This window comes from Meriones unguiculatus, chromosome 3 (assembly GCF_030254825.1).
Source record: "Meriones unguiculatus strain TT.TT164.6M chromosome 3, Bangor_MerUng_6.1, whole genome shotgun sequence".
NCBI classification, from domain to species: Eukaryota; Metazoa; Chordata; class Mammalia; order Rodentia; family Muridae; genus Meriones; species Meriones unguiculatus.
This window is the reverse complement of record NC_083351.1, coordinates 162,852,383-162,879,944: the sequence shown is the minus strand read 5'-3', so window position 1 is coordinate 162,879,944 and position 27,562 is coordinate 162,852,383. Positions and strand designations below refer to the sequence as shown.

General features: G+C 39.9%; 1 protein-coding gene across 7 annotated transcripts in view; it reads right to left on the bottom strand.

The window, feature by feature from the left end:
• Positions 1-215: 215 nt before the first annotated feature.
• The window catches only part of Slc4a4 (solute carrier family 4 member 4), a 426,516-nt gene continuing 399,169 nt past the window's right edge, over positions 216-27,562 (bottom strand). For 4 of the 7 annotated variants that reach the window (XM_060381236.1, XM_060381237.1, XM_060381239.1 and 1 more), the window contains 7 exons: positions 25,187-25,365; positions 23,980-24,052; positions 16,485-16,553; positions 13,585-13,758; positions 11,061-11,222; positions 5,083-5,162; positions 216-4,426 (listed from right to left, as the gene is read on the bottom strand). In XM_060381236.1, coding sequence (XP_060237219.1) covers positions 4,321-4,426; positions 5,083-5,162; positions 11,061-11,222; positions 13,585-13,758; positions 16,485-16,553; positions 23,980-24,052; positions 25,187-25,365 — 843 coding nt within the window. In that variant the 3' untranslated portion in view covers positions 216-4,320. Of the gene's footprint in view, positions 4,427-5,082; positions 5,163-7,416; positions 7,514-11,060; positions 11,223-13,584; positions 13,759-16,484; positions 16,554-23,979; positions 24,053-25,186; positions 25,366-27,562 lie in introns of all 7 variants that reach the window. The other 3 variants (XM_060381238.1, XM_060381241.1, XM_060381242.1) reach the window with 1 other exon arrangement.

Below are 27,562 nucleotides of genomic sequence, written 5' to 3'. Positions count from 1 at the left end.
ATTTACTTTGAACCTCGAACAAGAACATATAAAATATATGTTCTAATATTACACACATATATGAGCATTTATTTTATCCTTCTGCCTAGAGAAATTACCACAATTTGCAGACAGTTGCTCTCATTCATTCATATTTCTACTTGTTTTTACAGCACCCAAAGGAAAAAAATACAGCAATTAGTCAGAGTTGAACAGAAGCACCCAACACTCATAAATGCATAAAGTTACTTTATTTTAAGTATACATTTAATTTTGAAAAATATAAATGCTAAAATATCTCATCTTCTTCATCTCTTAATTCCATAAAAGTCACAATAGAAAGCTTCATAAAACTGCAAAATACTATGTTATAGGAATTTTAGGTTTCATATTGGAAAAAAATTATTAGTAATATATTGAAATGTTTTCTGTTCTTTATCATTTTGTTCCACCATGTTGATCTACTTCATTTAAAATAAAAAGAAGCATCATTTCTCCAAAGTTAATAAAGACTTAAGAGAATAAAAATAAGAATATCTGAAAGTGCGTACTGATTGTGAAAAGTGATGTGTACGGATATGTGCCAGCCAGGAAAATGGCTGCAAGGAGGCAAGTCAGCAATTGTTGTACATTGTTGGCCTGGGACAAAGTGACTTCAGGCTCTAAGGATTCATTGGGTGACTTTAGCCCTGAGTTGCAGTATTTGCCTAGGAAACAAAATTCAGGATTCTTGTGTGTATCCATAGAGCACAATGAAATGAGCCAGGAATAAGATCTATCCAGATCTCTGGTTAAAACACAGCCTGCCAGATTCACATATATTATGAAAGGGTTTTCATTCCCAGCTGCCATGAAGCTCCACGGGGTCATCTGACAACTCCCAAGGCTGTTGTGACAGGGAAGTGCTGCTGTCTTCCGACTGTCCCCAGCCACTTCGTACCAACTGGGCTTCATGGTCGTGCTGGGAAAGCAGATGGGAAATATCCCAGAATATAAAGAAGAAAATCTCAGGTTCTTGCACCAAAATCATGAAGCGGCATGAAAAAGAGTGAAGAAAACTCTGTCCCATTCCTGATCAATGCCAACCTTTGTAATATAACTCAAATGGTTTTGTTTTTAAAAGATAGTCAGCAGTCAATACATTTCAAGTACTTTAACACAGTTTAAAAAAAAAGAAACAAAAACATGGAAGACAATCATTTGCTATATTAAACAGCAACACATAGCTGACAAAGGATTTCCTCTGTGTGTGTTCTTACATGTGCCCAAAATGCACATAAGCTGAGTTATTGACAGCAGACCCCTCCCTGCTTCTCTTAGGTTGGGGACGAGGAGCGAGGTTTAGTTTGCCTCTTCTCAAGTAAGTACGTCCCAGCCCCACCCCTCAACTTTTCCAGAAGAAGAAGAAGCAGAAACAACACGGCCTCTGACACACAAAACAGCTAGGATTCCAAGTAGTTTCTGCACACAGTAGAAAAAGACAAGTATCTTAAGGGTTTCTGCAAACTGGAGGCTTCGACGCTTCAAGGATAGGCAGGCTCAGCCTGCCCATCTTGCTCTCACAGCCAGTTTTGCACAACCACAGTATTTCTGGTCAACAACTCAGGGTCTTCAAGAAACATTTATCTCCAAGTTCACATCCAGGGAGGAAGGGTAGAAAGGCATTTTAAAGAATTCATTGCTGTATTTGTGTCCAGTTTACATAGAAACAAAACCACCATGAAAGCTGCTTAGCTATCAACCAATTAAGCAAATTCAGCCAGATTCAGACACTGGGGTGAGGCCATGGAGGTTTGGTGTTCTGCCTGTTAGCATGGGAACTACAGTGGTTATGAGAGTGCCTGCAGCAGATGTGAGGGGTGGCTTTGTGTTCATTCCGTGAACACTAACCACCCACCCCAGCCACAGACGAGGGACCATAAATGGCGAGAGAGAACCTCAAGAGCTCCTCAAACACTGAAATGATAAATTACTCCAGGAGCTCTCTGAAAAGTAAGAGGAGGATCATGAATCCCTACATAAACTTGATTCATAATTTGAAACTTATATATATATATATAAAACCAGAGATTTCATAAACGTGATCCAAGCGGCTTTGATTTAACATCATGGTTAGACTGCATTTGCTATGCATGCTTTTAAACATTTCACTGATGGATCTATCACTAAAAATGTACAAGGTTCAATAGAAAGCCAGATACCGCATAATAATCATTTTTAAGGACAGTTCTGAATACAAATGTGATGTAAAAAAATGTATCACTTGAGATGTTAGCAGACAACATGTTATTTGCTGCTATCATTTTAATGAAAAAGACTGGGGTCAATTCATGCCTAATTTCTATAAAATCTAAGGTTTCAAGATGACCGAACGCTATGACCATTAACAGTTAACTTAGGATAATAAGATCGTTATCCTCAAATTTTCAGGAGGGCAGAATTATATTTCAGTTAACGTAAGAAAGTGGGTGTCCATAAGAACACACCCCAGAACCAGTGTGTGGTTCTATTATCCTCCAGCAACCTATTACAGGGAGTGTGTATCCCAACTGCTGTTCCGCAAGTCTAAAAGTATGGATTCCACATCTAAACTGTTATTATATGATCCGTGTAGCATATGATGTAGCTTACTAGAAACCTTGCAATCAAATGCCACACTCAATTTGGCTAACAAAGGTCTAATTTTCAACATGGCGTATCGGAACACACACATACACACACACATATAGCCTAAGTGGTCTAACAACCCTACCCTCTGAGCGCGTGGCAATGAGCACTTGAAGCTTTCTTTGCAGATCTATGGTGCACACCTACTCCACGTATGTAGCTGTGTGACTGGGCTGTTGACATTCTGATGGCTTTCGTATTGTAGGTATGGACCGCTGTATCTGTGACGTTGGTGTTGATATCTGAGTGATAAGATAGATTCGCCTGAAGTTACACGATACATGTTTTTGTTTTTTTTTGTTTTTTTTTTTTTTGGCCCCCGACAGATTTCTCATGAGTGGTTGAGGTTTTATAAAAATGGACACAAGGAGCTTGACAACTTTGCCCTCTGTCTGCTCTCATTCTTTCTCTGGCTTTGCACAAGTGAGCAACAGCCACACACAGAGTCCGTGTACAAACACACAAATTATTCAGATGAGGAAATCCCTAACAATACTGCGTAGGACATCAATATTGTAACACAGCAGAGTCTGTTCCAGCATGACCATCACTATAACAGAAGTTACCCTTCTTCCACGTTTCTCTCTCTCCTCCCCAAATTCCTTCACAGAACAGTTACATTTATTTTGAAGAAAGGGAGAAAAAAAGAAAACAACCCAAAAACCAACGACCCAACAGATTCTTAGAAACATGGTGTTTTGTTTTTCTTTTTCATTTGTTCTAGCCTTCTGGCTTACCCTAGTGTGTGTGTGTGTGTGTGTGTGTGTGTGTGTGTGTGTGTGTGCGTGAGAGCACGCGCGTGGATGTGTATGCACGCACGTGTGTAAAAATCACATTATATACAATACAATTTTTACAGAAAGCCTGGCAGCTACAGGTCAGAGGTAGAACTACTCAAAACTATGTTTCCTGCTGCAGGAAAAAATTCATTTTCTTTACAGTAATTAAAAAAAAGTTTAAAAAGTTGACAAAAAAAATAAGTTGCAGGTTAGGCCCCATAATTTAAACAACAAAATCTAGGAAGAAAAATATTCTTCAATGTACTCAACAGATAAGTTCATTAAAGGGTTAAAAAAAGTTGCATAGGAAAAGGGACATTCCAGCACTTGCTACAAAGGTGGCAAAGGTTTCTCTACAGGGAGCAAAGTACCTTTAGTGTTTTCAGCTTTTGATAACTCTAAGATCAGGGTTGGCGAGCAAGGGCAGGTTGGTAGCAGCACTTTTCCAGTCTTGGGGGCTCTGTAAGCAAGAAGGGATTCTGTCTGCAGTACAAGGGCTGCCTTACCAGACAGAGCCAAGCCAGGAAGCACAGCTCGAAGCTTAGGTTGTAAGTTCCTTCAATAGTTTCATAAAAGGTGGTGCAAATTTCCTTAATGCTTTTGATCTCTGCTTGACAGGGGTGGTTTCTGTGTGTCATGAGTGACAGGAATTTACAGGTCAGAGGACACACCTGAATGCATGGAAACAGAAATGCGACCCCTCAGTTGCCATTTTTTTTTTTTAAGAAAAGGGACGGTATTGTCTTGATTTTACCTATGCAAGACAGAAGCAGAGAGAGTGACTGTATTATTCAGCCAGTGACCGAACAAAGATTTTAAGATACATAGACATAAAAAGGAAAAAAAATTAGAACAGTTAACAACAGAACTATCAGTTTTGAGAAAGACACACAGGTTACAATGTGGTTTCTGTTCCCTTGCTCCTCCAAAGATAATCGTTGTCTTCAGGCTCAAGTTCTATTCTAATTTGAGGCACAACGTTCACTGGAGTTCTAGGAGGACTAAACAGAAAGAAAAGAAAAAAAAGAAACATGAAGTAAATACAACTTTCATTCTCATCTCTGAAATGCTTATGCACTGGGCATACTTAAAATGCATCATTCTGTTCCATTCTAATGCTACCTCTTCCGTGTGGATTAAGAACAGGGACTTTTAAATGAAAGCAAGTAGTAAAATGATAGTAAACTCAAGCAGAAATTGCCTGAGATTTCATATATAGCAAAAATTCCCAAAAGAAAAATAAATGAGACTACCATACGGATAATATTGTTAGAAATCAAGGGTCAAGACCAGCACCCTTGAAGACATTCACAGTCCCCTTTCTGAGACTCAGAGAGAACCTGTCATTTCCAGACCCTTGTTAAAGAGAGGTGAACCACTGAAGAAAGCTACCAGAAAACCCCAGTTACCTCAGGACAAGGAAACCATAAGGACTAATGTGGATCCTACCCGTTAACTTGATGAAAGTGAAAATTTTTCATTATTCTTAAGAGTAAAGCTCGGGTCTTTTAAAATCCTTCTGATTGGCAAAGCCGGGGGTGAGTGCTGGTCCCTGGGTAATTTATTTAAGTCCCAGAGAGGAGTGCAAGGCATCTGCCCATAAGCCCCACTGTTGCCCCCTCCCACAGCACAAGGCAAAATGCTGACTCTCCTTTACCTTGGTATACCCAGCGACTCAAGGAAAGGAATTTTATCAGCATGATGTGTGGCGTTCAAGGAATGTTGATGATCTTTCTCCTGGGGGGGGGAGATAATTGAAAGGAAGTCAATCTTTTTGTAAAAATGTAAAATTAGAGCGAATATGAAAATCTCCATGCAAACCAAGGCACCTTTCAGAACTGAAAAGAGTAGGAAAATCACGTTTAGACAGTGTCCATAAACATCGTATCAAGCTAAGCATGCAAGAAACTTGATGGAGCCCAAATCATTTCCTCCTCCTCCTTTAAGGCCAGAGGGGAATCCTTGCCATGGGGCTAAAATAGCTTCTGTATGTCTCATGCATGTCCTTAGCCTTCCCTCCGTGCTCAACTTCAGCCTTGCCTGCTGATATTCAAGAGGAAAAGGAGAGTTTAGAGGTCCTTGTATTACAACTCCAGTTTAATCAATTCATCAGTTCTGTTCTTCCTTGGCCTACAAAGATTACCACACTATTAGAAAAGTTTCAGTCAAAATGGCCATATGTCAGCTTCTATGTCAACCATCTATTAACTTGTGAAGGGATTCTGACAGGGCAAACAACTGGTACATACATTTTTATCACAAGTCTTAAATTTTGATGATTTTTTTTTAAAGTAACCTTTACAGGCTGTCTTTGCCTTTGATTATCTAGAAAGAAAAAGTGAAATGGATATGATAGTGAAACTGAAATTGTAAATAAAATTCTTAGCTAATTTCTGTTGATAAGGGTAGGCATAAAGTTAGCCTTGTTTTTAGTTAGCTTTGTTTAAAGTGAGCTTTGTTATAAGGCAGCTTACTCTTTAAATGCAGTTTTGTGTGTGGGGCGGGGGGTGTTACCCTGCCTCAGAATGCTGTCCAGTGATTCCTGTTTCCTGGTGTTTATGTTCTTGTGTGCTTCCTTCCCACACCGTTCCAGAGCTGTCTTCACAGCTAACACACTACGGCACAGGCTCTGAACTGTTAGACCTTGGATTCTATTGTAAAAATACCACAGCTTCTGCTTAGATTGCCAGCTACCTCTGTGGGACAACCATGTCCCTGTGCCATGGCAGGTCCATAGAAATGTTCATAGACCACGGAGTGGAAACTTCCTGCCCCAGGTTGGAAACAGAGCCTCAGGCCCAGTCAAGTGTTCAGGGCCTTAGGACCAGCTGACAGCTGACTATGCAATCTCTTGATACCCTAAACCAGAATCACCAACTCATTAGTTCTTAAATTTTTCAACGTCAAGAACTGTGAGAAGAAATACATGTTTGGGCTATATTTTGGGAGTAATTTGTTACTGAGAAATTGATAACTATATAGCTCCCATATTTTTATCAAGAGTTATTTATTTCAAATTTTCTTGGTAACCCTAACCTCTTACTGACAATGGGTGGTATCATCCACCAGAAATAAAAGTGTCCTTGTTGTCACTCACAGTGTGCTCTGAAGTGCACATTTGGACCCAAAGTAACACATTTTCTTCAAATGAAAACTCAAAGCATGACATGCTTTGGAGGCAATTGCTTTATGCTACTGGAAAAGCTTGAAGATGGCTACAGATGTTACTACAGAGTGGATTGTCAATCACAGGGGAAAAGATAACAGGTCACATGCTATTACACTGTAGCTGCCAACCTATTACTGGAGAAAGACCAGAGCAATTATGAATGTCAATATGAAGAAACAGAAGGAAAGAAGAAGAAGAAGAAGAAGAAGAAGAAGAAGAAGAAGAAGAAGAAGAAGAAGAAGAAGAAGAAGAAGAAGAAATTGGGAAGGAAAACGTATATCACTTATATCTAGTTTAGCTATATTTTTTTACAACTCCCAATTTAATTGAAAGTATTCCAAATTCTAAATCTTAACAATCAGTTCATTGATCAGAGAGTCCCCTGGGTATTACTTCTCTCTTTTAATTAATTTGATGATGGATGGGAACCTATTGAGGATAAACAGTAACAGACAGTGATGTAATACTCTATAAGCTGCAGTTCTAAATATAAGTGGAAAAAATCAACTAAAAAACATGGTTACATGGTTTAGCTCTTGAAAACAAAACAACAACAATAAAAACAAAACAAAGAACCCTGGCAATGACTTAGCGAACAGACTATCAAACAAAAATGTAATAGGTTATGAATAAAAAAAGAGGGGTAAAGCTTTAGGAACAGAAAAAAAATAAAGTTTTCTAAGAAGTAAGATGCTTAAATTTTCACCCAGAAGAGAAGAAAGACAGTGTAGGGGAAGGTTAAGTTGAAGGCAGTCTTGGAGGCTCCTGGGAACAAGCGCGGATTGTTGTCAGGCAAGCATGCAAGAGGTTAGTTCTACTCACTGTCCAAGGGTTTGTTATCACTTAGGAAAGGTTGCTGTTCCATGATGTCCATTGGAATTTTAATACTGGGGACCTTTTCTGAGTATGGGCAGTCAGACTGTGAAAAAAATGTACAACAGTTTTTTAGCATGTCTTCTAATTTCCAGCTTCCCAGCATTTACCCAAACCTACCCTTTATCATGTACAGCTACGAGAGAGAGAAAGCATTAGGTATTATTTCCCACTGACTAACTCTGCCAGCACACCACACCTTTAACCATCACATTTGTTTTCCCCTCCTCTGAGTTCATGGAGGCTCAAACCACAGCAAGAAGAGCCCTACAGCTGTGTTCCATGGTTGGATTCTGAATCAGCAAACCATAAAGTGTTCCACAACTGGATCCACAATTGGCAAACTTTGGTTGTTATACGTGTGAAGTAAAAACACTCCCTGTGAAAACAGATTAAATCCAGGAAATTTTCCAAACTATATATGGTCTTAAAATTCATGTTTTGTTTTACAGAGTTCTCTGATTCTGTCTCCAGGAAAATCATGACCCATATTCCTGCCCAAAACAATGTTCAAACTTTTTTTTTTTAACGTCTACTAGCAAGGAAACCTCTACAGACTTTAAGTCTCCTTTCCTTACTTTAATACTCTCAGAAACTATTTTATGATTAAAGATTCATTCCAACTTGCTTGTATCAACAATATCTTTAAACATGAGTAAAGAGACAGAGAGGAGAGAGAGAGAGAATAAACAAAATGCTGATTAAATAAGTAGAAAATCATAACCAGGAAAATGATAAAATTAGGTAGCTATAGAACTTAAGAACATGCCATCTAGCCTAAACAATCATAGATTTCCATAGGAAATCTTTACTTTTTAAAGTTTCAATGACCTTGTCAGCATTAATTGCAACAGCTTAATTATAGAAGTAACCTAAGTTTTTAACAGCAGAATCTGGACAAAGAAAATGCCACACACACACATGTACACACACACTTGCACACACCACATGAATAAATTTATTTTGGCCATAGAGAACAAGGAATTCATGTTGTTTAGAAAAAAGATCAAAGCAACTGGAGATATCATAGTAAGTGAATGAAACCAGTCTCAGAAAGATGAATATTATGTTTGTCTTCCTTAAATTGTATACAGATACATAGACTCACAGGATAAAACTATGTATGGAGACAAAGGGGACTGACAGAGAGAGCACAGAGAGAAGAGGGCTATGAAGGGGAATATGCTTGACATATAATAATAAAACATACAGGAACTTTAATATTTAATTAATTAAAAAATCAACATATTGATTCCAACTCTATTTTTGAGTGAAGAGATCCAATTTATTCCTTAACCACAATCTTTATCTGAAATAAAGAGGGACAGGGAAGAAGTGTGGAGGAAGAGGGTTGGGAATATGTCTCAGAAGTAAAGGGTTTCTCTAGCAGTGGGAGCTCCTGTGCTCAATCATCGGGACTTCAGAAAGAAAAAGTATGGGGTGGTGTAGTCAGAAAACAAATTCTGAGATAAAATCTATTGCTTCCAATGAAAATTCCTTCATGATTAATATACAGAGGATAATAAATTATGATATCTTTTGGGAAATACGATGATTTGTCTAACTGAGAAAATTGAAATGAATTAAAATGCCACAGGTACCGTTCTTCGTCACTATGTCTCAAACAGAAATCTCCTTTCAAACATTCTCCCAAACAATAGCACTTACACACAGATACCTGGGCAGCGAACTCTTAATCACAGTCTACTAGGCAGGCTTAGAGGTGACATAGGCAGATCAAAATGTTGCAAGACATGATTCTCACAACATCTGCCCATACGTATTGAAACTGTGACCCTGGAGTCCCTATATGGCCACAGATCCCACATCCCCTGTGTATCAAAAGATGCTTTCCAATGCATAGTCTTTAAATAATGTGCTCAACGTACAGAACCTACTGCCCTGATATACTCTACACTGGCAAGCATGTTCACTATGTATGAAAGAATGCATAAATCTGCTGTCTTAGAATAGATGTGGTAGAGAAGAAAAAGCACAAATCAGCATCATCCAAGAAATTTCAAAGAAACAAACACACAAATCCTATTTGTGACATGCAGAAGAAAGTTGGAAATATTATCAAATCAAGAGCACTATGTGAGTGTAAGTTATCAGAAATATATCTAAGAATTCTGGAATCATTTTAAGGAGCTCATTTTGATCCAACTTTTAGCAGGAGAGAGAAGTAAATTTAAAAGTCTCCAAAGGTTGTATATTATTTTTAAATAGCAGAGAACATTTTACAAAATTAGTCTCCACATTAGTAATGTATAGCGTTTTTTAAGTTTGGTGTTTATGAGTGCAAACTGAGGTGTCTATCTTAAAAATTCAAGAGTTGGCTTCTGCTTTAATCATTTCAATATCTCAGACGACCTTTGGTTTTTGTCTTGAGTGGTCCAAAAATTCACTTCAAGCTTTGATTTCTAGACAATGTTCAAGTATATTGTTCTTCTTAACACAGCACGTTAATCCCTGCTGCAGTTTAAACACATTCTCTACTTTTCTTTCATCACTGGGAACAGAAAATCTATCCACCGGCTCTCTCGGAAGATGGATGGGATAGCCGAAGAAGCTCTCTCAGACTCCCTTTCTCTATAGCTAAATGTGTGTCATATATTTAGCCTTTTCTTATTGGATCAATTTATCTGAAATCCAATTCTGTCTGCTGCTTCCCTTCGCTGTACTATATCCATGTCCTCCAAGAAGAATACAAACCGACAGCCCGATCAACTACAGACGCAGAGAGAAGCTTAGACGGGCACTCTGGCTTCGCTGCTCTCTGCTGCGCACACTTAGAAAAACGATATTAACATATGCATCAAAGCATCACATCATACACTTTAAACAGACACAGTTTCACTTGCCAGTAATACCTCAGGCTAATTCTCTTCATTAGTTTCTGAAAAATGAAAGGGAAGCATTTAACATTCTAAATTTTCTTACCTATAAAATGAACTTTAAGGAACTGTTATGACAGCTGGAGATAAGGCACTCTTAGGCAAAGTCATTAAGTAATTAAAAATTAACTATATTCCTGCTTTAGGACTGGAGTGACACAGCAAATGGTATGAAGTCCTAAGGCGTACTGTCGATGCTGCCTATGCAACATCCTCAGAAATCCATAGAGGTCCTGGGTCTGGAAGAACTACACACAATTCTCCCGGGGAAAGTTGTTTGATCAAATTCTCAGTCAAAATCACTGACTCCTGCCTATACTAGGCTCTCGTTATTTAGAAACTGAGTTATTATTTCAAATGGGCTATAATTTTAGAAATAATCTATTTGGCAGCATTGATAAACCAAACGCCCTTTATCTATGCGAATGGGTCCTTTAAATGTGGTGTCCTGGGTTTTGTTTTAAGTCATTCTGTCATTATGGATGTATTAACAGTTATTGAGAGCCTTTAGAAAATGTTTAAAAAAAATCAAAACATGAGCGTGAAAAAACACAGGGTGCACTGGGTGAGATGAGTGCTGGGTCACGTAAACATTTGGGGTCTTCAGCACTCAGCTTCACACTAGGAATCAAAGGGACATTTTCCACATCTGTCTCTTTAGGTGGCTTTCCACGGAGAGTGTGGAGTATTCCTTACGTCATCATTGTCACTATCCAAGCTTCCTTTCTTCTTTTTCTTTTTCTTCTCATCCTCCTTCTTTTTCTTGTCCTTTTCTGGAATGACGTCATCAAGGAAGCTGAGGTCATGCTGGGAGAAGAGGTAGTCCATACCTTTTCTGACAGCTACGAGTGCCAGGATCTGGAAATTTAACGAACAAACAGGCATGTCAGATGACATCATGAGGATGCTCATGATGCTGTCCATGGTCACCATCAGAAATCCACATAGGCCCAGAGTCAGACAGAATGGCTCACTGAGTGGCCCTCAGTCTTCCTAGGGAAGCTGTTTGATGAACCTTTCAGTCAGAATCAATCTTGTTTTGTTCATAGAGATGTATGGCCACATTCAATCAGAATGTGAATGACAGGTAATTATTTTCAAAAACCATTTCCTCCCATGTTAAGTTTTTAATAAAATAATTAAAAGCTTAAAAGTAAAAATAACCTCCTATATGATTCCTAACTATTGAACATTTAAAAATTATACGGGTTTCTAAAAATTAGTCACTATTTGAAACTAACTGCTTACCATGTTCTTGATACTCACTGAATACTCAAGCAATATTAGTTCATTTATTCCTTACAACAAACCCCAGAAATACATTAGTTCCATCTTACGGTTGAACAAACTGAAGCTTATAAATGCTGTGCTATCCAAAGCCACAATACCAGTCAACAGAGAATACAAAGTTTGCTATCTGATTTTTTAAATTCTATTTTATTTGTATTTATATGTCTGCCTGTGTACGGACAGAGGAGGGTGTCAGAATTACAGGCAGTAGTAAATGCAGAGAGCTCTCTTAATTAATGAGATATCAGTTTGGTACAAGGGATTCCTATTGTATATTTACTCTCTTGGGCTCCAGTTTTCTGCTTCTCAGGCCAACAGTTTTTGCCTCTGTGGTTTGATTGTATGAACTATTTTGTTAATTTTTTAGTCAGGATACAAATATCAAACTCCATTACGTGACTTGCTATATAATGTGTGACTTCCCCTCTTGCCTTTCCACCATGGAGGCTCATTAACACCAGCTGCTCAACAATAAAAGTCATACACAACCAAGTCCCCAAACTAGTGGATTGGCCTCCCACTTGACAGTGGCCTCTATCTACACTCACTCCACACTTGAGGCATCCATCTCTTGAAGAAATCAATAACATCTGCCCCTACTAGCATTACAATTTCTGAGCTGAAGTCCCTGGAAAATTAACACTTTTTAAAAAATCAAGTGTTTTCTTATATTTAGTATAAGTGATACGTAATTCACTGGATATATTTGAAATTTACTATGGGTGGCTTCATTTTCCTGCTATTAACAAATTAATGGATAATTAGAAAGCCCTAATAGGTGAATGGGAGTCACTTCTCATTTTCGTTTTGTTTTACAATGCATTAATACAGCTTAATGGAGAAAAAGTATGTAAGAAATCATCAATGAAAAAAATATTGCTTAAAAAATGCTAGTATTAGCTGGGCATGGTGGCACATACCTATAATCCCAGCACACAGGGACACAGAGGCAGGTGGATCTGAGTTTGAGGCCAGTCTGGTCTACAAAGTGAGTGCAAAACAAAAGCAAACAAATAAAAAGGGTAGCAATATTTTAAACAGTTTTTTTCAAGGGGGGGGTTGTAAAGAAATACAATTATGAACAGCAAACACACACAGAATAAAATAAAAAATCTTTGTTATGAGTAAGTTGACTTTAAAAACAAAATACAATAAGTGTATAGTATAAAGATATGTTTTTTAGAATTGTAGGAATGATAGACCAGGATGGAGATGGCTTTAAGGTCTCTCTTATGAGCTGTTGTGTAACAGTTTCTTCCAAGATTGAAACATTCCATGCTGCAGAGAAAATCCCTTAACAGGAAAGTAAACGATTCAAAATAGCTTCAGGAAGTCCCTGGAACTGACCAGATTCACTAGGCTGCTCTCAGATAAAGTAAGCAATAAAAAATTGAGAGTCCCTTACAGACCAAAGAGCTAAGCTAAAGGAAGACTCTAAGACCCTCAGACCAACCCAGGTATCTGGAAGGGGCACTGCCCAAACTATTGAGCGGCCTAGAGGCTGCGCGATGTGCTCCAAATTCCCAGCTTCCCACGTGCTGGGGCGGGCCTTTTCTCACAAGTTTACAAAAGCTTTTATTAAGCGGAAGTGTACTTTATTCTTATTTAGGTTGGCTCTATTACTTAGTACTTTAAAAATCACGCAGTCTGGTGTCTATTGCCTGCCATTGTGTTATGCACTTTTCATTCCTTATCAATGCTCAGAACAATAACAATGCTACCTCCCACTGATGAGTTCATGGTGGCTCGAGGATGTTTGCTGGCCAGCAGGAACCTGAACCAGTATCTGAATGCAGGTAGGCAAGATTCTAGGGAGCTGTTGCCATGAGAATCTTGTTCCAACTGGCCAACATGATCTGTGTTTTTTCCATGTCATAATACCTATACGATATGCACAAAGCCCTCGAGTATATCAATTAGGAAAGCCTACCATGACTGGAAAAATGATAGCAGCCACTGTTGACTTGAGGATCCAGAGGAGGGCCAGGCACAACACCTGAAGAAAGGTGAACAGGTGGACTCGGCGGAGGGGGACGTGGCGCAGGTAGATGAAGTCAGGCTGATGCTTCAGGGGCATCAGAAGCAGCTTGAGACGGTCCATGAACTGGGAGGAATGGGGAAGAAAATCCAATGTATTCTTTGAAGAGCCAACTGAGTCATTTCCACTCTGCTTAACCAGCCATGAGTGATTTTTATTGCATATGTCAGGCAAGCAGTGTCCTCTTCAAGGGACAAAGCACAGGTTAGGGAGTAGAGGATTTATATTAGCACAGTCACATCATATTACCAGTCTTCTAATTTTTTTTTCAGAGATACTTAGCAGGTATATAAGATAAAGTGGGCACCCAAGGCTAAACTTAGAAGGCAAACAGAAATTCTAAGTGTTCATCTTCTACCTTCTATTTCTATTCTGTCTCTCAACACAGAGGATTTTGTACCTATTTTGGGATGATGTGCTGAGAGAAGACATCCAACTTATGCATCTACTCCTGCCTCAGGTGAGTTATGTGAAAGGACCACACATCGTAGGCACGTCAGAGATGTTCTAAGGATATATAGGAAGTACCCACCTTAAAAAATGGGAATGTGTAGATCATGCTGATAAATCCTACTTTCTTTAGGTTACAATTTGATGGACACACCCATATCCACCAGTGTGTTACCATTTCATTCCAGAGAAAAGCTCCATGAACATGATGGTGAGTTTCCAGATGCTGACATTAAGACACAGGAGTCCGAGAGAAGTTAACACAGTCATGTATTAGCCAGGAATTGAAAGGAGGACTGTGTGTGTTTTTGTCAGGTGTGCCTCAAAGATAAAGTGCTGAGTTGACAGCGATGAAGATGGATGAAATGATTGATAACTCATCCCAGGGCCTTCAGAGGAAGACACTGTATGGGCAGCTGCTCTACTGACTAATTGTAAGAGCTCATAAATAACAAGAGGAAGGAGAAGCAGTGATACTATCTTTGGAGCCCACTGTCTATTTGAAGGTTTATTTTTCCTCCCATTAGAAAAGAGCCCATGGCAGCCCAGTGTCCAAGTGGGCGCCCCAGTAAGGGGAACAGGGGCTGTCTCTGACATGAACTCAGTGGCTGGCTCTTTGATCACCTCCACCTGAGGGGGGAGCAGCCTTACCAGGCCACAGAGGAAGACAATGCAGCCATTCCTGATGAGACCAGATAGGCTAGGGTCAGATGGAGGGGAGGAGGATCTCCTCTATCAGTGGACTTGGGGAGGGAAGGATAAAAGAGAGGGAGGATGGGATTGGGAGGGGTCGACAGAGGGGGATACAGCTGGGATACAAAGTGAATAAATTGTAATAAATAAAAATAAATAAATAAATTTTAAAAAGGAAAGATTCCTTATCTACAAAGATTAGATTTCATTTCTTTTTTTTTTTTTTTTTTTTTTCTAAACCAATTTCTTCAAAAGGGTCTAAAAGAATCAAGAGAAAAATAAGGAAAAATAAAAAGGCGTTTTGGGCAATAATAATACTTCAGGAGTTACACAGTTCACAAGCTGTCCATACAATGCTCCCTCCCCGACCACCAATCATTATGCGATGGTCGGCTCTTTCCTTCTTTTTGTGGACAGTTCTAGCCGTTAATAAAGCCCTGGGAAGAACGCCCAAACAAACCACTGATTTAGAGTGGATCCTTAAGGGCAAACAAAAAATAGTAAGTATTAATTCTAGGCATCTAATGCTCATATATTCCCATTTGGGAGAAGAGAAAGTATAATGGCAGACAAAAAATAAACTGTGTTACAAAGTGGTACTTCCTACACACGTGGTTGGCACAAACACACTCGCGTTGACAGTCACCTAGTGCAGCCCATGAAGAACCACTTTGTGTTTCATAACAGACATCCCAGGACGGAAGAACTCTTCCACTGGATCAAGACCAGGAATAGTAAAGTAGCTTTGCTTTGCTTTTGGGGGGTCTGGCCACTTGCCCAGATCTATCTGACTTTAAAACCAAGTTAATACAAATGCAATAAATGAAAGCAAGGGCTATTTTGAAGGAGTTCAAATGAATTCTTATGATGTCCACAGAACACGCAGTCTTTTCCCATTAAAACATTACTGAGTGCTAAATAAGGCTACAATTAACAGGGTGCCAGAGCACGGCGGAACTTCCAGTTTCCTGGTGCCAATTAAATTAAACCTCCATTGAGAAACAAAGTCCCTCACAAAGTTTTCCCTAGTCAGTTTTTTTTTTTTAAGTGGGCCAGGGGGCAGGGTGATCATTTTAACTGAAGTTATGAAAAGTTAAAAATTTTGATGAAAGCAGTACCTAATACACATAAATTTTAATTGCTTGTTGCTGCAAAACTTATGAGCACTGAGCTCAGGGCTGTGTAGTGCAGAATTGCTTGCTGTCTGTAAGGGTTAAGGCAAGTGCAAACCACCACTCAGGGAACACAGGGATATCCATCTTGAAAGGGGGGGGGAAGGTAAAGAGAAGAGAGAGATGAGAAAAGAATAAGAGAAAAAAAAATCAAGAGGAGGGGAAGAAGGGAAGGGGGAGGGGAGGCAGCAGTTGTGGTGGTGGTAATGGGGACAGTGGCACAGAGCTCATTTCCTCACCAGATGATCCTTAGCACCCCTTTTCAGTAATGGGCATTCAGGATAACATTTGTTGACACCAGCTAGCTTTGCTCATTACATCAGAAATGAGAAGCAGGTAAAAGGCAACAGAAGTAGGAAATAAATGTATTTTAAAGCATCCGTAGTTAAAGATTATTGCCTTCATCAGAGAGCTACTGCTGGGCTAGTTCTGCCCTGAGAGAGGCATGGCTTGCTCTCTCTTGCTGTGGAGGCTTACCTGCACCCCATTGAGTGAGGCCACGCCCATATACAGGAACACTCCATACAGAACAGGCATAGGGATAAACTGGGAAGGAAAACAGTGGAAACAGGTTAAAAACAACAGTGAAAATATTTAGGGAGAGGAATAACTTAAATGATGGCTAGATCTGAAACTGAAGCTCAGCATACAACAGCAACCTCAAATTAGTGCATTTAACTCATCAATTGATAAAATTCTAAGCCTTGTACAAATGAAGACAAAGGGGATGTTCAAATAAATTTCACTTTATTTAGATAATGGGCATACATGACCTCAACAATACCTTTTAAATGGAGAAACTGTTTTGGCTTTCCTTTTCTCTTAAAAGCAGTAGACTATGCAACCCAGATGTTTGTGTGGGCTATGAAGTACAGGCAGAGGTAGCAAATTGCCTCACTCTGGACCCAGGATCCCTTTGTAATAGTCTCTTAGTTTTCTCCTCACGAATTTTTGCCAAATGATGTATCAGTTTGGTATGTAAATGCCTCTTTCAGTAAAAAACACCAAATGACAGTCCCTTTTCTTTTCTTCTCAGGACTATTAAGAATACCAACTAATTAAAAAAATGGTTTGCAAGGAGTATGAAGCACCTGGAAGCAATTAATTACACATATGGGTTAATGCAAATCTTTTGAAACAATTAATATTTATGCGTTATTTAGTAAAACATCATTTACACCAACATGAAGTGTTTTAACAATGAGAAGTTCTAATTCCGTGTAAACATTTTACTTTCCCCTAAAAATGTAAATTTGAGCAACCACATTTGAGAATCAGAACTCTACTTCTGAGAAGTCTTTTGTCTAGATGACAGAAAGTATCAAAGTATCAACTTTGGGTTTGAACAAGCAACTGAAGGGCTTTTCAAAGCTAAAATACTAAATTGGAAAACCAGTTACATGCAGGAGGCCATTTTAACCAAAAGACGAAGTATTTCTTAAAAAGTAGAATGCTAAAGCTACTTCATGTATTAAATGAAGCACGGTTTCTAGAACCATCTTACTGCTATTGCCGGATGCTTCTCTGCCTCAGACCTTCAGGCCGCATCAGAGAACCGGCGAATCCTGAAATGGATTGCCACTGCCTCCAGTTTGTACTGGTTAGTCACAAAAATGCTCAAATCTCAATGGAGAAAATACACATCCCTAGAAACTGACAAATGTTTTCTCTAACGGGCGTTAGCGTTTTATCATAAACTAATATTAACCATGAGCTCAGGAAAGGATAGGAGTGAAAAGGAACTGAAGGCTGAAGTGGGTGGGAGGGCCAGGCTGGCAGGAAGCCAGCATGCTGTATGCTGTATGCAATACCCAGCAGTGGCCACAGAGAGGTAGACACATCACACTCAAGCCACCTGGGCCCAAACACAAGCCTCCATGCCTCTTACGCTACTGACAGCCTCCTCATGTACAGTTTCTGGAAATAAATAATAAGACTAGCAAAGGGTCAAATCCACGTCTCTGATGCATTTCCAAACATCTATTTTCACTCACTATGTCATGATGTCTTTTCCATCTATTCTTACATTTCTAATGCTGGAGAAGGGGGAGAAGGGGAAGAAGAGTGTGGGAGAGAATAGTGGATTCATGGGAAGCTACTTGGGTTTCTTCAGTGGTTATTTTTTGATCTGGGTAAAACGTTTCTTCAGACTGGAAGTGTCAGAAAGGGTTTCTCCTGACCTGAGCTTAACTAAACGGTTTTTGTCTGTCTGTTTGTTTGTTTGTTTGTTTGTTTTGTTTTACATTGTTTTTCTAATGTGTTTCCACTACCATAGCAGAGAAACATTGCGCCTGGGACCATGGATCCATTCTCTGAACTTATGTTAACAAATTTCACCAGACCCACAACACAGAACGGCATGGATGGATGGACACAAGGAAATAACTAGGGATATGAAAATATGTAGACACACATATAAGTTGGAAGAAAACAGTACATATAAGAAAAACTGTGGAGTTGATCTTTGGTCAGCTTCAATATGATACAAATGCTTATGATTTTCTCATTTTCTTCACAACAGTGTGTATCAGTACAAATTCCAGAGTGGAACTCCTAATAAAACCTGACATAGTTGTTGGGGTTAGAGGGTATATTTTATAGAATTTAGTTCATGAATCATATCAGAAGGTCAAAGTTTAAAAGTTAATCACACTAGAATAACTCATCCAAACAGAAAGTTCTCAAAGGAAGAGAAAGGATGCTTTTAAGACAGATAGCCACCCAGAGTATGGTAGCTCATGCTTGCTCTCTTAGCATTTAGGAGGCTGAGGCAGGAGGATTGCTATGAGTATACAAGTTCAAGGCCAGCATAGGCTAGCATGTGTGCCAATATCAATAAATAATGAATTCTACCAAAAGTCTCTAAAACTGAGATTCCATTTTAAATTAAAGTGGGGTAATACCGTAATAGTAGGTGATCATTTCTACAAAGCAAGGAGGTAGAAATTAAAACTACCCATTTCAAAGGCACATCAAGATAGCCAAATGTTAAACTATGTAGACAATTATTTCATCATTACTACCCAGGAAGCAAAAAAGGATAATTGTAAAAAAATGTAATATTCAATAAACACTAAATATAAAAATTAAATGATTGATTCCATAATCATATAGAATAATGAAAGTGAAATAAAAATCAAAATAAGATTTAACATCTTAATAAAATATCACTAAATTTTCAAATTCTGGTAAATGTGTCTATATTTTTCACTTGTATCTTCTGGTAATTCACCAATAGTAGTAGAACATTCCCAGAAGGAAAGACGTGAAAAGGATACTTGTAAAAGAGGAAAACTGTAGTTGTCAAACACTGCATAAGAATTCAATAAGGATCAAGATCTCTTGATGGTTTTATGGTCAAAGTGTGTGTGCATGAGTGCGCGTGTGCACGCGCACGCTTGTGTATGTGTGTAGAGGCGTGTATGTGTGTGGGTGTGCCTAAAAGTAAAAGTAAGGTCCTGATTAAGACATGGGTGACAGAAGCTGAACAAGCATGAGTTTGGATTCTAGCTACCAGCTGTAGAATAAATACTGAGACTCTGGTTCATTTCTCTTATTCATTCTTATCTAGAAAGCATCTACGATAAAGAATACATAACAGAAAATATCTTACCAATTAATTAATAAGGCAACTAATAGACGATAAATGTAAGTGCTGATGTCATCCTCATCCTGAAGCTCTGCAGTTCTCAACCACTGGTCTTCCTGTTTCTGCACTGATGGGATTCGGGGTGGCTGGGGTATAGGGAAGGTTGGCTAGAAGGTCCGACCCGAAGCCCTGCTTTATTTAATCCCTAATATATTGCTCTTTTAGCTAACCTGTGTTCGACAATATGCTACTGACATAATGCCCTAACTCTCTTAAGCCTTAAACGTCTACACTGATAAAGAAGCCACTGGTACTCAGCCTGGAATGAGGTCTGAAGAGGAGTTTATGAAAGTTACATAAGCATAAGTTTCCCCACATAAGAAGGATTCCAAATGAGATCAAAGAATCTGGGAAAGATAATATTATGGGAAAGAAAGTAGAGATTCTTTGAAGGCTGAGGCCCATGTTTCATTTTGAAGGGCTCACATTATACGAGCTGATGGAAGCAGTTTTATGCCAGAACTTCCAGAGTTCAAATGTTGCCTCTATAACCTAAGCTTTTTGAAGTCTAGTGACTTTTTTCATATCTCTAAAGTGGAGATAATTATTCATATAGTTCTTCTAGGTACTGGTGGAAGATTAAATTTTTTAAATTCTGTGATGCCTCCTTAACCTGAGGCCAAACTCAACAGTAGCTTCGATCATCACTATCGCCATCTCCACCATGGTTCTCCTGCTTCCGTGGGTCCAGCTACATGGGGAAATCAACAGCTGTCGGCCAAGTACAAATTAAAGGCTCTCTTCTACACTTTAGTACACTAAACAAGTCTTAAAGATAACTTCTGGCCACACCTCATGTTAAAGATAAACTAATCCAAGCGAAGGCAACAGAAACAGCAGTGAACTTTACTTGATCTTTATTTCTTGAGTCTTGCCAGGAAAACAGGGAAAGTCAGCTCAGGGAACGAATGGCCTTTCATCTCTTCGCCGCTCTGTGATCACCACTTGGCGAACACCAGCAGCAACCGGCAGGCAGCGTTTTCACTTGGGCTATTCGGGGACGCCACGTCGCCAGCCTGGGAAGCCAGTTATTCCTACTTCCCAGCAGTTCTGTGCTAAGCAATGATGCGATTCGGTGCTTTGAGGTATCAGTGACGGTAGCTAGCCAGGGTCAAGGGGTATCCTCATGAAGTTAAAGCTGGTACACTATAATTCCTGACATTCCTCCACATGAAAGATGGATTTCGGCACAGAGATCAAAACAGAGGCCATAAACTTCATGTTCAAAGAGATGTTGCATAAATAGGCAACCACCTATGTTGTTTCATAGATGCAAGAAAATTGCTCAAATCATCTGAGACCACTAAACTTATAAGGAGAACAAGGAATTGGGCACAGAAGGTATTGAAGCATTTCTTTTTCTTTCTTTTTTTTTAAGTCACTTATAGCTCTTGTTCCTATACATTTGATCTAACTTTCAAAGGCAGAATCTTAAGTAAAGCCATTCTCTGAAGTTGTCACCTGTTGCTTTAAAAAAAAAAAAAAGACACGGTCACCTGGAGGTCAACCGGTGACACCACTTTCTGTGTGAATTCTGAGGTTAATTATTAATTGTACCTTTTCCTTAGCTGTGGCTTACCATTTTGGTTAAACTGTACCCTCAGCATCTGCTTCTTCCTGTACTGATTTTGTAAACCCTAATGAGGCATCTCCCCTATGAGTACATAACTTGCCAAACGCCAGTTGTGAGAAAGGCATGTGATCCGAAATGGATGGCCTTACTGAGAGACTCGATTCCTAAAGTAAGGAACTACTAATTTACTCAGGTGAGGAATAAAGGCTCCTGAACAAAGGCCTCTTCACTCCTGATGCTTTTACATAAGGTTTTCCACAGTCTATTGCGAGCTAGACTGGCAAAACAATTTCATTCCGTATGTTTGGGAAAACCATGGCTTTAAAAAATGTGTGCTGAGTTACTTTTTTACAATGACTCTTCAGATTAATCAAAGTTTCTGGATAGAAGCAGCCAGGACAATGGATCCTAGCAGCCCAGGAAATCAAGCCAAGGCTTACGCTGGCACAGGACGGCCACAGGGGAGTACAAGTTTTGCTCAGGGCTCCCTGTCTCTTCTTAATGAGTTTTGACCTTGACCTGTACACACTATGGTACATCACCTACATATGAGACAACCCATTTGGGTTCACTGTAAAATCCAAGGGCTTTTAGCTTCAACTTCTCTGTAGGGTGAGGAACAGTTAGGAAAACCTTTCACCAGGTCTGAGTTTTGTCAATCTTTCTAAAGGTAAAAATTTACACAGTATTTGTTTACTGTGCCCCTTCCAAACCATATGTACATGGCAGGTTCCCCATGATTAAAATCAAATTTTCTATAACACAAACATAGGGGTTTTCAATGCAGCTGCCTTTTCTGAAGCACAAGCTTTTATACCGTTTTAAGGAAAACAAATCATATATAAGACAAAATGGAGGGCTGGGTGATGGTGAGCAAATTTGAAGGCTGAAAAGATTTCTGCCTGCCATCGGTCCTTATAAACTTCTCTCTAGAGGGTCCCATAAAAGCAAGGCTCCAGTGTAGTAATTCACTGTGTGAGCCCAGCTGCAGGGCACTGGTGCTCCCTACCGTACAGGGCCTTACTCTGCCCACAGTGACCTCTCCAGATGATCTCTCCCTGCCTTGGTGGTAAAGGTGTCTCCAAACATTTCCACCAGTGTCATATGCTGGGACCTGCCCAGGGAACAGAAACGCCTGAAGCCCTTGGCAGAAGGTTCAACACTTCAAGTCTACTAAGACTTTAAAGCCACCTCCTTGCACTGATAGAACTGACCATGGGTTCCCCTCTGTCCCTACGGGAAACAGGCCAGAAACAATTTCTCTGACATCATTTTAAACCCAAGGTCCTCTGTGGGTCACCTGAGATACACAGTCCTTCATGTCTTTGTTACCCTCAAAACGGAAGCCATGGAGTTAACCTCAAAATGGAAGCCATGGAGACCAAGGATAAACCGTGGATCATCAAGTATTTTAACTACTTACCAGTTATTTCCTACCAAATGTATGGCAGTAGTCTAGCTACTTAAAAGGCAAAACCAATCTCCAGATTCAGACGTTATAGCTCCCTTTTCTATATCTCATTGGTTGATGGAAACGTGTTAATCTGAGAGAAATTGAGAGCTTTTGCTCCGCATTGTTATAACTGAGCATCAATGAATGTTTTAGAATCATGTACAATCACTCCATTACTCGTATAACCAAATGAGCAACCAAAAGACTTAAAAATTGTATTGTTGTATTTATTGATTGATTTACATTTTTCCAGACAGGGGTTCTCTGTGTAGCCCTGGCTGCCCTGGAACTCATTCTATAGAACAGGCTGGCCTCAAATTCACAAAGATATGCCTGCCTATGCTTCCAAAGTGCTGGGATTAAAGGTGTTACCACCACTGCCTAGCAAAATTAAATTGTATAAAAATAAAAACATTTCTGTTATGGTAAGCTATTGTTAACAGTGGTTGCTCACGGTTTTTGGATCTGGGTGGAGTTTTGTGCTTTTATACAGTAGTACAAAGTATAAGATACAAATCACCAATAATTGGTTAGGGGTGTTTTTAAAATAGAAAAGAGAGAGAGAGAAGCTAGCTTGTATCACAAAAATAGGAAGCTTCATAAGCAGAAACGTGAACTTTCTTCTTTGGTTCATTTTTCTAAAGGAGCCACTGAATGTATGTTGCTCTGTCTACACAGATGCCCATCCATCGATCTATCCATATGTTGATATGTGACCTTTTAAATATTCTACCATGTAAGGATTCTTCAGAAGTTCATTGCTAAAGTTTTCCAATTATAAATCAGCAGCCATTTTAGTCTCATTTCCCTTTCAGGATTAATAGGCCTTCTGATTCAAGAAGAAGAAAAGGAAAAAAAAAAAAAACTCAGAAACATGTTTATAATTAAAAAGAGGGGAAAGAAATGCACACTGCTCATGTGAATCACTAGAGGTCTGTGGAGTGTGGCAAGAGGCAGGACTTAGGGATAAGCACATGGATAGGCTGGATAGAAAACAAAGAGTAAGAAGCATGTATGGGGCAGGAAGAAGGCAGGTCATAGGGACACGTATGGCACCGCCCTTCTAGAGGTCAGAAGAGGGTTCCGTATTGGTGATGTCAGAGGGCACAAACAAGTAACCACAAAAATAACCGTGAGGGAAGGAATGCAGGAGTGGGAGGGAAAATCAAGGCAAATATTTTAAAAGTTTCTTTTCTAATCAGCCCTTGCTTTCATGTACTATGAAATATTGCAAGTATTTCACACTCCTGTGTTCTGTTTTAAAGAAGAGGGAGGCATGAATGTTTCATATATTTACCTTCAAGATGGGAGCCATGAAGACCGAAAGGCCAGTCAGAATAAACACAAGCGTTCCAGTGACTCTTTGTTCCCTGAAACAAAATCCAAAGTTCGTCAATCTAATGCCTGTTTCCACAGGAGCATTCGAGAAGGGCCAAATCAGTGTTGGGCTAAAGCATTGAAAGTGTTGACATATAATGCACTTCAAATCTCAAGAATATCATAAATTCAATGTAAGTATTAACTAAAAAAAAAGTCTTAAAACTATCATGATCTATGATTTGAACTCATGAAGAAAAAAAGTGATTCTTCTAAAGCTTTTGCTCCTTTCAGAACCAAGAAAGAAAAATCACTTGCTCTTGGTCCATCAATTACTAGCATCTTTGAAGCCCTTATTTTTCAAACAACTTGTCCTATTGTATAATTATACCTTTTTTCACAGGAGACAGATATTACATTGTCCCATGTTCTAATTAGCAAACAGTTCAGGGAAATTTCATGAGTTCAATAAATCTCACCAGTCTAATTTCCGAATCTGCAACAACAGAAGTACTTTTTAACAAATATGACCCTGTCCAACACCCTGCTCCTCCCAGAAAGAATCGCCCAGTGTTGAGATGTGGGAAATGACGCTTCACTTGTGTGAGCTGTGCACCCTAGCTCTTGTGAGTGAAGCTTTCCAGAACACAAAAATGAAAACAAAAAAAAAAAAAACAAAAAAGAAAGACAGTAGCTTGCAAAGGTCTTCTACCATTGACCTTCTCAAATACTCTAATTTAATATTTGAAGGTTCTCAGATTTTTTAAGGGGACAGAAATGGGTTAGAAAAGAAAGATTCCTACTCCTTTGCAGGATGCTGGAAATCATGGAGGACTTAAGGGTTTCAAAGGTTTCCACATGACTGAGGTAAGGCATGATCTACAGCACTCAGCTGCAGATTTAAAAAAAAAATAGGTCACTTGCTCACATTTTTACGTTGCAGCATTTAATATTGCACTAATCAAGAAAACTGACATACCTACAACATGAATTAAAAGTTATTAGCTATGATTTTTATTAAAGTCCTTCCTGGAGAAGAGAATTTAGGAATGAATTGACTATCACCATCGATCTTTTCCCCAGACTGTGTCCACCTCCTTATGACTGGCACAAAGATGTATGCATGCTCTTTGGGTGTTTTTTGTTGTTGTTGTTTTTGTTAGGGCCATTATCCTGTGACAACACACCTCACTCCCAGAAACTTCGGTTGTTCGCCAGGCGCAGAAGTCTCGGTCTCCATCTTCAGACTGTCAATGTGAGCAATGGAGATGACAGTAGCTGCCACATACCAGGGAAGAGCCATGAAGGAGCACACTACCATGAGGATGGCGACCCAAAACAGATCCAGGTGGTACCCAGCTCCCTTCTGCAGAAAGAAGTCACAGCACATGTACAGAAAGCACTCACACTCGTCATCTGTTACGGCGAGGCACGGGAATTACGATTAACGAAAGAAACTTGTCCTGCTTGATAAAAATATCTCTCATGAGCAAGTGCATTGAGGGCCTTTCCCTTCCTCATGATACTCTCCCGGTGTTAAACAGAAAGCTCTCTCCTCCAGCACCTATGCAGATCCTAACACTATCACAATCCTGAATAATTAATTGAGATCCCTTAGTATATACTCACTATACATTAACCTCTCTGCATCCAATTTTGTAACCCAAACAGTGAAGGTAGGGGCCTTGTCTGGAGAGTTACTGCGGCCAATGAGGTCACCGCAACAATGGGCCTTGTAACAACTCGCAAGGGTGTGGCTGTTACATAGCTGGTGCTCGCTAAGGGAGGCAGGTGGTCGGAGTGGCAGTCGTTGCTAAGGGAGCATGACCCACACTTGCAGAACAGCACACCATCTCTTCTGTGCGACAGTATTTGACAGAGTGCTACTCACCATGTTGGCACTAATGTATGTAAAGACACCCCCACACACACACAAAAACAATCCTGACATGGTATGTAGAAGAGCCACTCTCACTCCTCATTGCCAATGAGACGTGTTGTTTAGCCCCTTATTAGCCACCGTCATTAAGGTAAAGAATACTCCCTTAATCAAAAGAGACTGATTTCAAATGCCACCCTTTGGTCACAATAACATTTGCTGACTGGATGAGTAGACAATGCAACAAAAGTTTTAGCTCCTTTACTCACTAAATAAACGTCTGTCATGTCCCCAGTGTGCTCCTGTGGTTACATCTCTCTGCTCTGTTTAGGAAGAAATCAAGGGCTCAGACCCTTGTGGAGCCTGGGAAACCAGAGCTCTCCATTCTCACAGCATGAGGGAGCAGTACCAGCAGTCAGATTGTGGCTGATCCAGGAGAATGGACAGGCTGGCTTTGGAGAGCAAGGGTGTGCTTTAACCAGCAACCCAGCGAGTGCTAGCATTCGCATCCTGCTATAGTTTGCCGGAACTCTGCTCTCCTCTGACAGAATCACCAAGGTTTTACCCGAGGCTGGCACATCAGCTCCATGTCCCCAGAGAATGCACAGCAGGCAAGGGAGCTGACATAGTAGCAAAGGCATGTTCTCAGAAAGCCGGGTGTGACTGGCAATGTGTCTGCTCATGAGACAGATGTTCATATACATGCATAGAATCCATTCCCTTCAGGAATGCATAATTATGTGACTTGAAAGTGGAATAAGGCAGGAGAGAGGAAGGTAAATATGGGTTGGGCTAAAATAAATGTACTCTATAACAATCAAAGAAGTAAGTATCATGATGCATTTGGGGTCTCAAATCAGGCATTTGATTTTTTTTTTTAACAAATAATTGACTGGCAACTTAGTACCAGACAGGATTCGAGCTATGGCTCTGTGAACAAACAAAAAGAACCCTGCTTTCATGGAGTTTCCCCCTTGCTATGTGAGAGAAAACTAAAGAATATACATTTTGAGAGCATACAGCATCTTACTTGGTAGTAAGTCCTAAGAGGAACCAGAATAACTCGAGTTTGCATTGGGAATAAGATGGGCCACCAGGGGAGGACTTTTCGTGAACAGAGTGATGTGACTGCTCTGCTCTAAGCACTGTGGCTCCTGTGTTGTGGACAAATTGAACAGGGACAAGGACGGCAGGCCCAGTTAGGAGGCAGACACTACAATAGATTATGGTTATGAGGACAGAGGTGGTTAGAATCTGACCGTGCAATTGAGAATTACCCTCTCCTACCAGTGTGTATGTCTACACTGCTGCGGCAGGGCCATTGGGGATCTGGCTGTTGGTAGGGAGATAACCTAGAATCCCTGCACAAATGTAGCCCATGGCAGTTCAGTGTCCAACTAGGTTCTATAGTAAAGGGAACAGGGACTGCCTCTGACATGAACTGATTGGCCTGTTCTTTGATCACCTCCCCCTAAACGGGGAGCAGCTTTACCAGGCCACAGAGGAAGACAATGCAGCCACTCCTGATGTGATCTGATAGACTAAGATCAGAAGGAAGGAAAAGAAGACCTCCCCTAACAGTGGACTTGGGGAGGGACATGCATGGAGAAGGGGGAGGAAGAGAGGGATTGGGAAGGGAGGAGGGAGGGAGCTAGAGCGGGGATACAAAGTGAATAAAGTGTAA